This window comes from Pongo abelii, chromosome 6, assembly GCF_028885655.2.
Source record: "Pongo abelii isolate AG06213 chromosome 6, NHGRI_mPonAbe1-v2.0_pri, whole genome shotgun sequence".
Classification (NCBI taxonomy): domain Eukaryota; kingdom Metazoa; phylum Chordata; class Mammalia; order Primates; family Hominidae; genus Pongo; species Pongo abelii.
Genome location: NC_071991.2, coordinates 104,254,423 through 104,272,923, shown reverse-complemented (window position 1 = coordinate 104,272,923; position 18,501 = coordinate 104,254,423). Strand labels below are relative to the sequence as shown.

The 18,501-nt window shown below is 35.6% G+C and overlaps 1 protein-coding gene, 1 long non-coding RNA gene and 1 pseudogene across 3 annotated transcripts in view; 2 read left to right on the top strand and 1 right to left on the bottom strand.

Annotated features, from left to right (window-relative positions):
* The window catches only part of COG5 (component of oligomeric golgi complex 5), a 377,278-nt gene that overhangs the window by 288,388 nt on the left and 70,389 nt on the right, over positions 1-18,501 (top strand). For both annotated transcript variants that reach the window (XM_024250412.3, XM_054560623.2), the window contains exons 13-14: positions 7,023-7,184; positions 9,945-10,044. In XM_024250412.3, coding sequence (XP_024106180.1) covers positions 7,023-7,184; positions 9,945-10,044 — 262 coding nt within the window. The remainder of the gene's footprint in view (positions 1-7,022; positions 7,185-9,944; positions 10,045-18,501) is intronic.
* LOC129060678 (uncharacterized) overlaps positions 1-18,501 on the bottom strand; it is a 90,804-nt gene that overhangs the window by 21,367 nt on the left and 50,936 nt on the right. The window lies entirely within an intron of this gene.
* Positions 8,848-9,406, top strand: LOC112134415 (large ribosomal subunit protein eL21-like; annotated as a pseudogene).

Below are 18,501 nucleotides of genomic sequence, written 5' to 3'. Positions count from 1 at the left end.
TGCCAAAAGGTAGTGAGCTCAGATTGCTCAAAGGAAAAAAAATGAGCCAAGAATCCCATGTCCAGTAAAGCTGTCCTTTCAAAAATGAAGGCAAAATATTTTCCTTGATTTAAAAAAGAGAATTTGTTGCTAACATTCCAGCTTACAAGAAATACTAAAGAAAGTTCTTCAGGCTGAAAGCAAGTGACCCCAGATAATTCGAATCCCCACAAAGTAAAGGTAATTATGAAATTATAAAAGACAATATAAACACACATTTTCTTCTTCTCTTAACTGACCTAAAAAGCAATTATATAAAATAATATGTATCGACTGTATAAAACAAAAAGTGTCTGAGACAGGTCTCTATTAATTTAGAGGTTTATTTTGCACAGGTTAAGATGTGCCTGGGAAGAAGAGACTGTAGTCACTGAAGGATCTGAGACCTGGATTTTTTCCACAGAGGGTTTTGAGGACTTCAAGACTTAAAGGGGAAAGAGTAGGCAGGAAGGGAAGGGGAAAAGAAAAAATGTGGGGAGGGTAGGTAGTGAGATAAGTGGTCACATTCTTGTGAGGCTTTGATTAGCACTTACTGAATCCACATGTTACATGTGAAAGAAGAGGGTACAGGAACAGTCAGTTATGCATTTGTTTCATGTTCAGCAAACCTGCATTTGTCTCATAGTGGGCAGTAGAATTATTTATAATATTGTCATTGTACCTATATGTGAAGATAAGCTGTTAATTTACAGGATCAGGATGAGGGAGGCCACCTGGAGAGAGATGTGGCCTTCCATCTTGTAGCTGTTTGGGAACAAAGGAAAGGCAGTTTTTTTGCATAACTCAATTTCCAAGCTTAACTTTTATCTTTGGCATATCAAGTTTGGCACAGGAGGTAGGTAGGAACAAAGCTGAAATTTGCTAGGAAATGATGACAAATAGTAAAATAATAATTATAACAATTCATTGTTGGGTTTATTAACATTAACAGATATAATATGTATAACAACACTACAAAGATAAAATATTTAGGAATAACTTTAACAAAAGGAGTGCAAATTTATACTCATAAAACTGTAAAATATTGTTCAAAGAAATATCTAAATAAGTAGAAAAGCATCTCATCTTCATGAATTGCAAGACTTGACCTTGTTAAGATGGTAATGCCCCCCAAATTGATATATATCGATTATTTATATCAGTACAGTACAGATCAGTACAGTACAGTACAGATCAGTACAGTAGCTATCACTATCAGAATCTCAGCTGAGTTCTTTGTAGAAAGTAACAAGCGATTCTAAAATTCATAAGGAATTTCAAGGGACCCAGAATAGTTAAAACAATATTGAAGAAGAAGAAGAATGTTGGAAGGCTCACAAGTCACTACAAAGCAATTTTAATCCCGATGGTATAGTACTGCCTGGCACAAGGATAGACATAAAACTGAGAGTACAGAAAGAAACCCATAAATCTGTGGTGAGTTGTCTTCAAAAAGTGTAAAGACTATTCTTTCGATTGAGAAAGAATTATCTTTTAGACAAATGGTGCTGGGACAGCTGATAGTGACATGCAAAATAATGAAGTGGTGCCCTTCACATCATATACAAAAATTAACTCAAAATGGATCAAAGATTTAAATATTAGATTAAAAATATAAAACAAGGCTGGGCACAGTGTCTCGTGTCTCGTGTCTCATGCCTGTAGTTCCCAGCACTTTGGGAAGCTGAGGTGAGAAAATCACTTGAGTCTAGGAGTTTGAGTCCAGCCTGGACAAGATAGGGAAACCCCATCTCAATCAATCAATCAGTGTAAAAATTAAAAATATAGATAAATTTTTAAATTTTATATATATATATATATATATATATCTGTTAGAAAACATAGGGGCAAATCTTTATGCATTAGGATTTGGTAAATAATTCTTAGCCATGACACCAAAATCACAATCAACAAAAGACAAAATTATATTTAAATGATATTTTGGACTTTCTGAAAATTAGAAACTTTGCTGCTTCAAAGGATTACCATTAGGAATGGGTGAAAATATTTCTGACTCATAGATCTGGCAATTGACTTGTTTCAGAATATATAAAGAACTCTTTCAATTCAACAATAAAAAGACAAATTACCCAATTAAAAAGTGGACAAGGGATCTGAGCAGACATCTCCAGAAAACATAGATGACCAATAAGGACATGAAAAAGATGATCAGGAAAATACAAATCAGTACCACAATGAGCTACTATATCACGCCACCTAGGATGTCTATAAACAAAAAGACAAATAGTAGCAAGTGTTGGCAAGGGTGTTGAGAAATTACTATCCTCATATGTTGCTGGTGGAAATCTAAAGTGGTACAGGGCCTTGGAAAAGGGTTTGGCAGTTCTTCAAACTTTTTTTTTTTTTTTTCTTGAAACTGGGTCTTGTTCTGTAGCTCAGGCTAGAGTGCAGTGGTGCAATCACAGCTCACTGCACCCTCTAACTCTCAGGCTCAAGCAGTCCTCTGCCTCAGCCTTTGAGTAGCTGGGATTACAGGCGTGCACCACCGTGCCTGGCTAATTATTTTATTTTTTGTAGCGGCGAGGTTTTACTTTGTTGCACAGGCTGGTCTTGAACTCCTGGGCTCAAGGGATCCTCCTGCCTCAGCCTCCCAAAGTGTTGGGATTACAGGCATGAGCCACTATGTGCGTCCTCTTCAAACTATTAAACATAGTTACCATATGACCCAGCAGTTTCACTCCAGATGTATACCCAAGGGAAATAAAAACATATGTTCACATAGACATTTGTATGCACGTGTTTGTAGCAGCATTATTCCTGATAGCCAAAAGATGGAAACAACCAAATGTCTGTCAACAGACAAATGGGTAAACAAAATGTGCTATATTCATACAATGAAATATTACAATTAAAATATATACAGTATTAGCCATAAAAAGAAATGAAGTACTGTATGTGCTGCAACATGGATGAACCTTGAAAACATTATACTAACTGAAAGAAGACAGTGAAACACACACATACACAGATACACACAGTATATTATCCCATTCATATGCAAATCCAGAGTAGCAAAATTTGTAGAAACACAAAGTAGGTTAGTGATTGATTGGGACTGGGGATGGAGTAAGGAAGGTGGAGTGTTGTAGTTAAAGATACAAGATTTCTTTTTGAGGTGATAAAATGTTCTAAAATTGACTATGATGATGATAGCACAGATCTCTGAATATACAAAATTCATCAAATTGTATACTTTCAGTGATTGAATTCAAGTGGTGGTATGCTATGTAAATTATATATATGAAGGTTGTCAGATTCGACATGGAGTCACTTGTGTCAAAGCCTGGCAAAATAGAGCTGGGGGAGGGTCATGAAGGGAAAGCTGTCACACTTGATTTGCCTGATAACAAGAACTATCACAAGAAATTTTTCTCAACTGCAGCTTACTACACAAGTCACACAGGGACAGCTAGCCACTTAAACAATAACATTTGCCTGACACACTATCTCACAAGCCCAATCCAAACTGCAAGGGCCTAACCATAACACTAAAATTGCAAGTCCTACCTTGCAATTTACTGACACTCACCAATCAGAACTCACCAGCTCTTATATAAGATGCTGCCAGTGCCAGTAAACTGTCTTTGAAAACAACTTGCATAACCTCCTCTTCCTCCAATAAACTCCAGCCTTTCTTTTGTTTTCCAAACATACCAGAGGCCACCCTGTTCTGTCTGTAGGTCCAAGATAGCAATCCTGCTTCTTGTATGTTATTCCCCAATAAAACCTTTTTACTTAGAGATATGTCTTTATATATTTTTTATGCTGACATATCTTTTTCCTTTTTTTTTTTAACTGACACATAATATTTATACATATTTATGGAGTACAGAATGATGCTGTGATACAGGTAATATATAGCGATCAGATCTGTGTAAGAAGAGAATGGGATAAGAAGAGATAGATTAAATTATTCTGGGAATTTTTTATTTAAAAAAAAGGAGTGACGTTACCTCTTTCATTGAAATAATAAGAAAGTCACAGAGAATAGATGAAGTTGTAAGAGGAAAAAACGAGAGAAGTGCCAAGTTGAGAAAGGTCACGGTCAGTGGTTTTGCTCTTAGGGTGAAACCAAGACAAAAGTCATCTATAAAGATTGAAGAGTTGCACAAGTAGAATTTTAGGTTATTACTTTGACCTTCAGGTCTCTTGATTTTAAAGAGGTTTGTATAAATGTCCAGTAGAAATCGTTTTTTCTCTGAAGTACTTGGCCAGCTTAGCAGCAGATACAGAGAACATCTCAATAACATTTTCTTAGAACTTTGAAAGGAAGGTGAATTGGAAAAATCAGGGTGCTAATGAGAGCACCTTGAAATGATGGCTGTGGAAAAAGGATGACTATAGACATGGTGGGCTGATGGAGGCTGGAAGCAGGAAGGGGTCATGTAGCATAAATTACAATAAGGTCAAAGAACAAGTTCTTTAGAGTAAAATATACCACCCTTATAGATATGCAAAGCCCAACATGACGTCCATCTGTTTTCTGTGATATTATCTTGTGCTAGCCTCCTGTTACTTGATCTGCACCTCTGGCCAACACAGCCAGGTATGGTCTCTCCTCAGGGCCTTTGTACTTGCTGTTCTTTCCTCATAGAAAGCAATTTCCCTGAAAATCTACACAATTAGCTCCCTCTTTTCCTTCAGGACCCCTCAGTAAGCCTTCCTTTGCCTCATCCTATCTAAAATTGGATGAAAAAGGAAAAAAGACTTAAACATTATTCTCTATCTTCCTTGCTTTATTTTTCTCTTAGCACTTATCATTATCATATTCCATATTTAACTTATTTTAAATTTTTATTTTTGTGTGTATCTCTCCTGTTACTGTGTAAGCTTTAAGAAGACAGGGATTTTTTTTTTTTCTTGACAGTCTTGCTGTGTCGCCCAGGCTGGAGTGCAGTGGCATGATCTTGGCTCACTGCACCCTTTCCTCCTGGGTTCAAGCAGTTCTCCTGTCTCAGTCTCCTGAGTAGCTGGGATTACAGGCACATGCCACCATGCCACCAGGTCCGGCCAGGAATTTTTTTTTTTAAAGCAAGTTCTCTACTATATTTCTGCACCTGGGAAATACTTGGCAAATATTGTAGTGACTTAATATTTGTGGAAGAAAAATAGAGATAGAAGGTGGGGCATGTAGAAAGTTTCCTTTAAGCTTGAAGATCTTAGAGGTGGAGCAGTTCAAAGTGATGACTCAAATTTGGAAGCCCCCTAGTAAAGCCAAAAAAGGTTATTATAAATGTAGACTTTTAGTATAGGACATATTTTAGAAAAGATGTTTGACATTGTAGTTACCAAGGATCTTTAACGGTAGATTTGGAGAACGGGAAAGTGTTAGTTCTTATAATTCAGTGCCAAAATTTCTGCAGAAGTGGGAAGAGGCTTCTGAGGTCAGTAGATGTCATGAGTAAAAATAGTGACATTTAAATAGATGGCTCGGACTTCAACAGAGGATTGCTTCAGACACATTTAGATACTAAGTTCTTTCATGCTCCCATCATGGTCTTGGTATCTTCATCTATTTCAGAAATTATTATAATTAGCATTTTACCTGCCAATTTCTTCACAAGACTGTAAAGCACTCTTAATCTCTATCTTCCCAGCACTTTACAAAGTGTCTGGTGCATGGTATTCTCAGTAAATATGTGTTGAGTGAAATACTTACTGAATGAGAAAACATTAAAAGATAACTATGGAATTATGATGTTGGAGCCAAGAGCATTCTGATCTCTAGGTCATATCAGTGGACCAGAAAGGTGAGAAAAAGAGAAAGCCAAGTTTCATATACATGAAGGAGCAGGTTAGATGTTTTAAAGGTTAACTTTTTAGATGAAGGAAAATTTGTTGTTTATAAAAAAGACAATGCAAAAGCTGGTAGAAGGATTGTAAACAGGGATGATGTGAGAAGACAATTAATTATAGGAGTAAGGAAACATGAAAATAATGGTTATAGACATTTGATAGTAATTGTCGAAAGAAAAGTGTAAGATCAAATAGTTTGACTGCTAAATGAAAATCAGCATGAATTATTAAAGATATGGGAAGTGCAAGCAGGAAAGAAATGTTTCTCAGGTTAAGTTTGATGTTGTGAAGAATATTATAAAACAAAGTAGCATAGAACTCCACTTGGGAGTATTTACGTGATTTTAGGACTTTCATAAATACTTTTTATTTTGTCTCACTCTTGTTAATAACACAAAAATGGAAAATGTAAAAACCTAAGTCTGTACACTTCCCTCTCAGACAGTGAGCTTTATTGGGGAGGCAGCTGTGGATGGAAAGGGCCAAGCTAATGGAGCAGGTCTCTGCAGGCTGGTCTCTCTTCCATATGCTTCTAGGTAGGATTTGCAAGTAAAGGCATAGTCCCCATTAGCATTAATAGGATTTTACTGTTATTCTTTTAGTTTAAGGAAACAGATAATACAGTAGGTATTGGTGCATATTATTGTGCATTTATAGTGGGGACTTACATAGAAATGAAAATGTTGATATAGGCTGGGCACGGTTGCTCACACCTGTAATCCCAGCAATTTGGGAGGCCAAAGCGGGTGGATCACTGGAGTCAGGAGTTTGAGACCATCCTGGCCAACATGGTCTCTACTAAAAATACAACAATTAGCTGGGCATGGTGGCGGGCAGCTGTAATCCCAGATACTTAGGAGGCTGAGGCAGGAGAATCGCTTGAACCCAGGAGGTAGAGGTTGCAGTGAGCCAAGATTGCGCCACTGCACTATAGCCGGGGCAACAGAGTGAGATTGCGTCTCAAAAAAAAAAAAAAAAAAAAAAAAAAGGTTACTATGGTCCTGAATGTTTAATTATGAAATATATTGGTAAATATGTACATTGTAAAACAAATTATTTTCTTTTTCTTAATATAGAGTTACATTTTTATGGGAGGTACATTTTTTAAAAAGGTATTTACAGCCTGATACAATAGCATTTAGCTCTGTGCAATTTAAGTTAGTTTTTAAAAAATTTTGTTTCCACAGTCCAGAAAAGGCTTTGAAAGACTCACTACAACCCTATGAGGCTGCTTATCTATCAAAATCCTTATCTCGACTCTTCGATCCTATCAACTTGGTTTTTCCCCCGGGTGGTCGTAATCCTCCTTCCTCTGAAGAACTTGATGGTATTATTAAAACTATAGCAAGGTATGTATTTTTTATATAGTGGCATGCCATAAGGTGACTGCCATATTTGTTAGTGATATATGATAGCAGTACCTTTTTAATTTATTTTCAAATTATTCAAGTAATTAGGCCCACAATTAAGAACTTTACAGTAAATGAGTGCACACATAGTAAGTACTTGAGATTCCAATTAATAAAATAATTTAAATACCTTAAATATAGTCTAAAAACAGTCTATTATAATTATTCTATATCTTGCCAAGGATGCAAAGTAAACCTAGCTGTTTATATCATAGTAAATTTCTTACATTACACAAGAAATCAAATATAATAAATGATTTTATAAATTGAGAAGCTAAAACATACAGGTTAACTTTTTTTTATCCTAAACTCCAGAAAGTGCTTCATGGCAGAAATAGGAATATAACTTTGATTAGCTTGTATTCGCTATTTTAAGCTTTTTAAGTGAATGTGACAGCTTTTAAGACTAAAAAGGGAAGGTATCCTAGCAGAGGTGCCACCTGAATGCCTGCAGACGATGTAATTATATACTGTTGGCTTTAGACACTTATTTAAATGTTATCCAGACCAATTTGCAGTTGAAATTATTTCAGTTTCTGTCATGACTAACAAGTTGTCATGATAGTAGATCTGTGCATTTGAGATGGACGTTTTAAGGAATAAAAAATAGTATGAGACTGAGGTCTAAATTCTTTTAAAGATTTGAAGATGGTGATTCTCAGGCATGGAAGAGTGAGACTAAAAAGCCACAGGTGGCCCGGCCTGGTGGCTCACGCCTGTAATCCCAGCACTTTGGGAGGCGGAGGTGGGTGGATCACCTGAGATCAGGAGTTCCAGACCATCCTGGTGAAACCCCATCTCTACTAAAAATACAAAAATTAGCTGGGCCTGTTGGTGCACGCTTGTAACCCCAGCTACTCGGGAGGCTGAGGCATCAGAATTGCTTGAATCCGGGAGGCGAAGGCTGCAGTGAGCCGAGATCATGCCACTGCACTCCAGCCTGGCTGACAGAGCGAAACCCTGTCTCAAAAAATAAAAAGCCACATGTATAATAATATACATAAGCATATCTTTTGCTGCAAATGTACCTACAAATTGTCTAGATTGCCCAGCATCTTGGTCCTAAATCTCTCCACAATTGCCTTGACTTTCCTTCTGACTATAGGTCTTAGTAACTTGATCTCTTTGACCTGTTTATGTAAATGTTAAAGAGGAATCTCTCCCATTCCTCTATGCAACTTGACGATGCTATAATCAAATATAATCTACAGCTGGAAGAATCATGCTTATGCTAGTGTTTAATACAATTTAAAAGTGAACATTAACAAAATTATGTCTCAATACTATATGAACGTGCATTTTTGTTACACATAGTATGCACTAGTATTGTTTCAAACTCTTTCAATTTCTTTAAAAAGAGAATCTGGTAAGATTTACTCTACTACTTCAGGGACGATAATTACTTTTCTTGCTTTCCATCTGTATATGGGTTTCTATATTATTTTTAATTTCTAGTGTTCTTTCCATGGTCTTTGTAAAATACTTTTTTTTTTTTTTTTTTTGGCAGTCAGATCAAATGCCCCAGTTAATCCAGTGTTAAAGTTGAAGCATGACAAAAATATACTTTAAGAATCCGAGCCTTTCGGCTGGAACCGCCATCTTCCAGTAATTCGCCAAAATGACGAACACAAAGGGAAAGAGGAGAGGCACCCGATAATATGTTCTCTAGGCCTTTTAGAAAACATGGAGTTGTTCCTTTGGCCACATATATGTGAATCTATAAGAAAGGTGATATTGTAGACATCAAGGGAATGGGTACTGTTCAAAAAGGAATGCCCCACAAGTGTTACCATGGCAAAACTGGAAGAGTCTACAATGTTACCCAGCATGCTGTTGGCATTGTTATAAACAAACAAGTTAAGGGCAGGATTCTTGCCAAGAGAATTAATGTGCGTATTGAGCACATTAAGCACTCTAAGAGCCGAGATAGCTTCCTGAAACGTGTGAAGGAAAATGATCAGAAAAAGAAAGAAGCCAAAGAGAAAGGCACCTGGGTTCAACTAAAGCGCCAGCCTGCTCCACCCAGAGAAGCACACTTTGTGAGAACCAATGGGAAGGAGCCTGAGCTGCTGGAACCTATTCCCTATGAATTCATGGCATAATAGGTGTTAAAAAAAAAATAAAGGACCTCTGGGCTATAAAAAAAATAAAAAAAAAAAGAATCCGAATTTTAAAAATTTGTAATTATAGTCCTGTTGTGCTTTTATATTATTTAAAAAGCTACTCTATTGAAACTAGCATGAATTGGCATAATTTCTACAGAAGCTGAGTATCTTTATATATCATGTGTAATTTATATTTTTAGCCTATGTCCCTTCAAGGTCATCATTTCCATTCAAGAGCTGTCATTTCCTTGCAGATGTCTGTGATATGCAATGCCTCTAATTGCACTTTATCAGTATTAGCAAAAGTGCTACTTTAAAAATCTGTACACAATTTATTCCTTTAATCGCAGACTGAACCCACATATGACATGCTTTTATTAATGAGAAACTGGTCATTAAGGAAGCTATCTCCAGGTACTTTTTCCGAATGCTGAATTTAGGGGGTAAAACGAAACAATGCAACCAGTTCTTGGAAGCAGTGAAATCTATAAAAAGAATAACCACATTGCTTATTGGGTTTGAGTTTTTATCTTGCTCTTTACTTTGTTGATGAATGATGTTGCTAATATTTAAAAACTGTTTTTATTTTCTCCAGTGAACTAAATGTTGCTGCTGTTGATACAAACCTCACATTAGCTGTGTCAAAAAACGTGGCAAAGACCATCCAGTTATACAGTGTAAAATCAGAGCAGCTTGTAAGTGGTTTCCTTTATCTGTAAACTTTAATGATTTTATTTAAAATTACTAACTATATAATACTTGACTAATCATAAATATTGAATTGACTATTCACTTACTTCCATTTTTACTGTAGTGAAAGTTTGTAACTTCCTGCTGAATTTAAACCAGAAAAAAAATTTCTGTTAACAAAAAAATGGCCTTCCTACACATTGTCAATATACTTTCAGAAGACAGGCAAGTTTTATAAGGTTTCTTTTTTTAATGCATGTGCCAATTAATGGGCTAATTATATATTTTTAAATATTTAAATATTTTAATAATTTACATAAATTATAATTATGTATGATCAATCAAATTTTCCCTTTTGTGTGACCACTAACTCTATATATCATTCATGCATGGTCACCTAGTGTGAAATTGACTTGAACTGTTAGAAAACTGTTGGAGGAAGTAAAGTACGTAAAATTTTAGTAGAAAAATGTTTATTTACTTTTTAAAGATTCCAACCCTAGAACTTGGGAATTTAACCCTAAAATTATTCTATTTGAAATAACTATATGCATGCATTTAAAATAATAAGTACATAACTGAATCATAATCTTAATTCTATACATTAATGTTTTAAAGTTAAGCACACATATTTCACTAGTATATATGTATGCTAATTGAAATCCAAACAAAATGAGACTTCAATATATTTTTTTACCGTTATTGATATACTAATTTTAGACAGTGTGTCAAAATCTGATTGTCTCCACTGTCTTTAGAATGTTAGCTAACTGCATTTTCAGTTTATCCTCTCTAATCATTCCCAATTGAAATACCATAATAAACAAAATAATCTACTTTTACCTATATCCAAGTTGTTTCAGTTTGTTCTGTGATAATTTTTAGGGTAAGTTAGTGACATACTGAAGGATTTCATAAAATGATCCTTGGAGGTAACAGTCATGTTATGAGGCTCCCTTCTTTTTGTTACCATGAATGGCCAGATTTTGTTTGCAAATATGGTACTATTTTCATTCAATTGATCTTGTAGTCTTGACAAAATCATCTTAGAAGCATCTTTTTAAGAACTTTATTGAAAACTAACCATACAGAGATATGGAAGCTCTTTGTAGGAAATGACTATGAATTTAGATTACTAATTTTTCTCTCAATCTTTGTTTAAATCTTTATTATAATGTTCACTGTTTCAAAAACATGGTTATTGCTATAAATAAAATTCAGTATTATATCTAGTAGAGTATAGTGTAATTACTGACAATGCTAAGATCTGAAGATAACACCGTAAGAAAGATCCAGCATGTATATAGAAAATACCTTGCATTGAGAGTAGGGAGGGACAGTGGTAATGGTAATATGTACTTCAGTTAACATAGTAATGGCAAAAGGCTTAGACGAAATCAAAATATCTGCAAACATTTGACTGAGTTGATACTGTTGATCAAATTGTCAGTGGCTGTAAATTACTTAAGCCTATCTAATGTACCTGCAGTGTTGAAGGCTAACAGAAAATCATTGACATTTTTTGGTTTTTAATTGGATTATATCTTTTTTTATTAAAAATAGTTTTATTTTTCAACTTTCGTGTTAGTGTATAAGGGAAGCTTAAGCATTAAATAAGATTATAAAAAGCATCATTATGCCTTATTTTTTAAAATATATTATTGACTAATGTCTTAAGTAACAACTTGCTGTTAATGTTTGTTTCTTGGCATTTAATAACACTCTTCTACCCCTCTATGTGTTAAAATTATACCTGTTTTGTTCTTTAATCTTTACAAATATTCCTATTCTTTTAGAATAATTTGACTGAAAACATTTAGAGAAAAATAGCCAAATTGTAAGTCTTCAGTGGAAGAAAGACTTGAAACACATTTTTGAATTGGATAACTACTCTGCCTATAAATGGAAATGTTGACTTGAGATTTGGTATGAAAACTAAATCAATGAGTAGGAGATTCTTTTCAAAGATGAAAAATTTAAGCTTCCAGTCCACAAGATTAAGAAATGACAGAATCTGTTGTTTCCTGACTTTTTAATGATCGCCATTCTGACTGGCATGAGATGGTATCTCAATGTGGTTTTGATTTGCATTTCTCTAATGACCAGTGATGATTAGCTTTTTTTCATATGTTTGTTGGCCACATGTATGTCTTCTTTTGAGAAGTGTCTGTTCAGATCCTTTACCCACTTTTTGATGGGGTTGTTTGTTTTTCTCTTGTAAATTTGTTTAAATTTTTTGTAGGTTCTGGATATTATCCCTTTGTCAGATGGATAGATTGCAAAACTTTTCTCCCATTCTGTAGGTTGCCTGTGCACTCTGATGATAGTTTCTTTTGCTATGCAGAAGCTCTTTAGTTTAATTAGATCCCATTTGTCAATTTTGGCTTTTGTTGCCATTGCTTTTGGTGTTTTAGTCATGAAGTCTTTGCCTATGCCTATGTCCTGAATGGTATTGCCTAGGTTTTCTTCTAGGGTTTTTATGGTTTTAGGTCTTACGTTTAAGTTTTTAATCCATCTTGAGTTAATTTTTGTATAAGGGGTAAGGAAGGGGTCTAGTTTCAGTTTTCTGCATATGGCTAGCCAGTTTTCCCAACACCATTTATGAAATAGGGAATCCTTTCCCCATTGCTTGTTTTTGTCAGGTTTGTGAAAGATCAGATGGTTGTAGATGTGTGACGTTATTTCTGCAGCCATAAGAAAAGGTGAGTTCATGTCCTTTGCAGGGACATGGGTGAAGCTGGAAACCATCATTCTCAGCAAACTAACACAGGAACAGAAAACCAAACACTGCATATTCTCACCCATAAGTGGGAGTTGACCAATGAGAACACGTGGACACAGAGAAGGGAACATCACACACTGAGGCCTGTTGGCGGGTGGGAGGCTAGGGGAGGGACAGCATTAGGAGAAATACCTAATGTAGATGACGGGTTGATGGGTGCAGCAAACCACCATGGCATGTGTATACCTGTGTAACAAATCTGCACGTTCTGCACATGTATCCCAGAACTTAAAGTATAATAAAAAAAGAAAAGAAAAGAACAGAAACGAAGGAAGGAAGGAAGGAAGAAGGAAGGGAAGGAAGGAAGGGAAATGAGATCATTAATAGAATGTTCAAGCAGTGAGATAAAGGAAAGCTAGAATTTTAAAGATAAGCATGTTTTCAGAAAGAGTGACTTGCAAATACAACCTGAAATGCACATCGAACAGCTTTTCAGAATCTGAAGTGTATTTCCCTAAAGATTGGTTATAGAAGTTTCTTGGCTACTGAAACATTTTAGTATACTTAATTATAGCTTTAATTCATATCAGGAGAAAGGCTTATAAAAGGTTTTTTCAAGCTGATTTTTAATATTCTGGGATATAGTAAATTATAACATTAAATTGTATGTAGAGTGCATTATATACTTATAATAATACATCTGAAATTATTTTTATGATTAAATATTTTTTTCCCTAAGGCTTTTCTGTTACTAATCACCAAAGGTATGTGTTATACAAACCTAAATCTCTGTAAGGATAAATCCTTCAGTCCTTCTGAATCCAAAGCGGTACCAGAGAATTTACTTTTAAGAGTGAGGTTGGGCCACAAAAATAACTACCATCATTAACCTTTATAGTGAATCAAGAATTGTGCCAAGCCATTTGTATATATTATTTCATTTATTTCACAACAATCCTATGAAATGAAAGTATTACTGTCCACCACTACAAAATGTAGAAATTGAAGCTGAGAACAGTTAATAGCATGAGTAATATAGACTACTAAAATTGGAATGCCTGGGAGCAGGTGTTGGCACTAGCATTCAAATCCAGACCAGACTGTAAAACAAGCTTGCCCAGCTCGCCTTATTTTTCACTGTTGTTGTTCTCTTGTGTTTTTTAGGCTTTTAGCAGCCTGAAGCCATGGTTTTTAGTTTCTATCTCTAGTGCTAAGCAAAAACATATAATGAGTAAGGGGCTTTACTGGCCTAACCAGAAACAAACTAAGAACCCATGACTGTATTCTCTCTCATGTTCACCTCTGCACCAACCTTTAATACTTTATTTCTCATCTGTAGCTTGTATATAGACATAACATCTTTTTTATTTAAGAAAAGTTGCATTGTGTTATACATATTGTTTTGTGAATTGCTCATTCATTTTACAATATATCAAGATCTATATTTACTATGTTAATACATGCAGAATATATTTTATTTATGTGTAGAATAGTTTATGTTACTTCTGTGCTCTTAATGTATAGTTAGATGATTTCATAGTTTAATTTTGAAATAATAGGAATTTAGCATTGAGGCTTCACATGTGAGTTCTAAGCAATAGGATTTAGTTCCTGCAATATGTGTTTAACTTAGTATGGGTCATGTGAATATCAGCTTTCTAGATGCTCTTTTGTAAAAATGAGATCAAGGTTTTTTAGATTTTCATTTAAAAATTCTTATTTGTCTTGACAGCAATTGTGAGGTTATAATTAATTTACTAAGAATTTTATGTTTCAAATACACACATACTATAGGTGTAATATCATAATATTTTATGATTGAACTGAACAAATTATTTAATGGTGATATATTAGGGATTTGTTTGTATAGTCTGAAATGTGATCGTTAGAAGAAAAGTTCACTAGACCTTACAGTGGAAAGTTTGGGGTTTTTTGTTTGTTTTTGAGATGATCTCACTCTCTTGCCCAGCCTGAAGTACAGTGGCATGATCATGGCTCATTGCAACTTCTGCCTCCCAGGCTCAAGGTATCCTCCCGCTTCAGCCTCTGGGCATGCCAGCATGCCTAGCTAATTTTCTTATTTTTTGTATTGATGGGGGGTCTTGTCACATTACTCAGGCTGATCTCGAACTCCTGGGCTCAAATGATCCGTAGCCTTGGCCTTCTGAAGTACTGGGATTACAGGTGTGAGCCACTGTACCTAGCCACAATGGAAAGTTTGAATTAGTGTTTTTCTTATCCTCTGTGTGTTAAAAGGAAACTAAAATATTAGTACATAAGGGAACTGTTGTGGCACCTTTAAAATTTATAGGCTTGTAAACTTTTTTGATATCAACTTTGGAGCCAAATATATTAATAAGTATCCCTTTTAAAAACTGAAGGGTATTTTCCAACAGTAACCATTATTTGATGGTTCCAGGGAATGGCATCTAGAATCCTAGTGTAAATGGCAAATGTTATGAACTGTGAGAAAGGAGATTGGCATTTAATTAGGTTGCAGACCATTTGAAACAATAATAGGAATGACATTCAAGGGGAGGTCTCAACTTCAATGCAGATCAGTAGCTATGTATGAGGTCAATAGTTCTAGACACTAAGGTTTTATTTTAAGGCTTTGTAAATATACACTTTATTCTTTATATAATTTTATAAGTTGGAGACTTGACATTCCTATGATGGAAAACAACATACATGTGTGATATTTAAATGGTATAGAGACATATGAGCTCAAATATGAGTTCAATTTTTTTTTTTTTAAGTTTTAAAAGTATTGGCCAGGTATGGTGGCTCATGCCTATAATCCCAGCACTTTGGGAGGCTGAGGTGGGCAGATCACCTGAGGTCAGAAGTTCAAGACCAGCCTGACCAAAATGGTGAAACCTCATCTCTACTAAAAGTACAAAAATTAGTCAGGTGTGCTGGTGCGCCAGGAGAATCGCATGAACCCAGGAGGCGGAGGTTGCAGTGAGCTTAGCTTGCACCACTGCACTCAAGCCTGGGCGACAGACCGAGACTCCATCTCAAAATAAATAAATAAATAAAAGTATTATTTAATGGAGATTTTAATGCCATCTACATGGATTATCACCCCGTATATTGTTATATAGGAATAGCTTATGTTGTTAATATACAAAAAAATAAAAGATCAAAGGAAATATGAAATCACTTGGAAGAGTTTTTATATTATGTGCAAACAGATGAAACAAATCAGTAGTGTCTTTTTGACCAAATGCACTTTCTCTGTGATACAAACACACCAATCCCTTTAGGTTACCTAGCTAGGCTCTTGATCCTTTTTTTTTTTTTTTAAGAGATGGGGGTCTCACTATGTTGGCCAGGTTGGTCTTGAACTCTTGGCCTCAAGCAGCCTCCCACCTCGGCCTCCCAAAGTGAGCCACTGCTCCTGGCCCTCTTGATCCTTTAGATAGCCTGGCACTCTTTGTTACCTCTCTTCTTTTGTTGGACTATTTTAGGATTACTTCATCCTTTCTTCAAGATAGCTTTCTGGCCTGACATACTGGCTATACCTATAATCCTAGCACTTTGAGAGTTCGAGACAGAAGGATTGCTTGAGCCCAGTAGTCCAAGACTAGCTGGGGCAACATAGTGAGACCCTGTGTCTACAAAAACAGAAGAAAAAAAGATAGCTTTCTGACTTGCTTCTCAGACCTGTAAGAGCTTGATTTTCTGGGGGCTGTGGCAAGTCAATACTAGACGAACTGTCAGGACTAAGTCAGTAGATCATATTGAAAACAGAGAGCAATGACAAATAATATTTTCAAGAGAAGGTAAAAAATTTGAAATTGTTAGTTAAAGCAGGTCAAAGTCTGTATTAGTTATCTGTTGTCATAAGAATGCTGTGTAACCGGCAACCGCAGTTGGCGTGGGTGACACGCAGTAAGCATTTATTGCTCATGCTTCTCGGGTCATTTGGGGTGCTAGCTAGGTGTCTTTACTGAGGTTGGCTGGGTTTACTCACAAGACTGGCTGGCTGCTGTTCTAGGCTGGCCTTAACCATATTAAAACTCGGCTCTATTATATGTATCTCTAATCCTGCAGCAGCCTATCCTGGGCCTGATCCCGTGGTGAAGACGGGGTGCAGGAGAGAAAATATTCCCGTAAGTCTCACTCACCAAAACAACCCCTCCACAGTGCAAAATTAAATAGCAAAGAATGTAGATACAAAGGGGGTGAAGAATTGGGACGAATTATGTCATCTATCATAAAGCCAAATTGAGAGCATGCAACAATGAAAAAAGAGAGCTCATGAACTTTTTTAATTTTAATTTTTAATATTTAGAGACAGGGTATCGCTATGTTGCGAGACTGTTATGCAGGGAGTATTCACAGGTGCGACCAATGTTCTCTAAAGCCCCAAACTCCTAGGCTCAAGCAATCCTGCCTCAGCCTCTCAAGTAGCTGGGACTACAGGCAACTCCACCACACCTGGCTGAGCTTTTATTTTTATTCCCAAAGATGTACGCTCCCTACTTGAATCCTAATGGTGTGTTTTTGTTAAATTTTATGTCATTTGACACCACCTTCATTGCCAAAGAAGAGAGAAATTCATTGCTATGGTAATTTAATTAATGATTTCAGTTAATGCTAATATTACTATAAAAATCATAAGCCTTTTTCCTATATGGCTTTTAAATTATATATGTTGACCTCTTATCACATTTTCTAATCTTTATTTTCCTAAACCTCTTTTCGTTACCACAGGCATATAATATTCAAACATTTTCCCTTTTCTATTTTTTTATCTTTCTCATTTAAAAATTTTTTTCTTCATTCCAGAATATGAAGTTTTTTTAGTCTCTGAGTAAATGGAATCCTCCACACCCACCCTAGAAAATATTAGTATTAGAAGTTTGAAAAGAAATTGAGCAATTGAATCTTGAATTCAATTGAGCAATTGAATAACTTTTTACTTGCCATGTTATCACTTCAATACCATCAAGAAGATTTTTGAAATTTGTTATTTAGTTTTTCCAGATGTTCTCATTGAGAGGATTGGTCAATTACATAGTCAGTTTTTTACTGGGATTGGAAGTCCTAACACTATAGAGCTTTTATATCTGTTGAAGCATATTAGTGATCAAGTAGAGCTTTTAATCTTACCCTGTTCCAAGGTATGGACTATAATTTAATTCCTTCATGTGTGCTTAAAAATTACACTATTTGAAATTATATTTCTGGGAGATAAAATTGTCAACATTTAGTCAAGGTTAGGCTGTGGTTTACTCAGAGCACCCTCCTTCCTAGTGTACACCCACATACAAATACATATCACATTAAAGATATAGCTGTACTCATAATAAGATCTAAAGAAAACCTGCATTTACTGCCCAGGGCCGCTATAGGTATCAACCTAGTGTGACAAACAGCAAGATTGCCTTGCAAATGGAACTAAGGCCAAAACATGCTCAGGAACTACATCTGCAGTATCCCAGTGTGACGCCAGCTACCAGCATTAGATAGGGTTCTGAATTGGAGACGTGTAGTAATGGTATGAAGGGAGGCATGATTAATGGGGCAACTGTAACTACCCCTCCCCCAACACACGTATTAGGCACAAACCCAGAATGAGGGAGAAGACTTCCTTTTAAAAATTAGGATGCAAACTAAAACTCTGCATTTGAGTATAAGCAAGCTTGTTTGAATCTTAGAAGCTATGGATTGTCTTTGATTATCCTTTGCTATATCAGACATGTAGCACACTTTTGAGCAGCTTTTACTC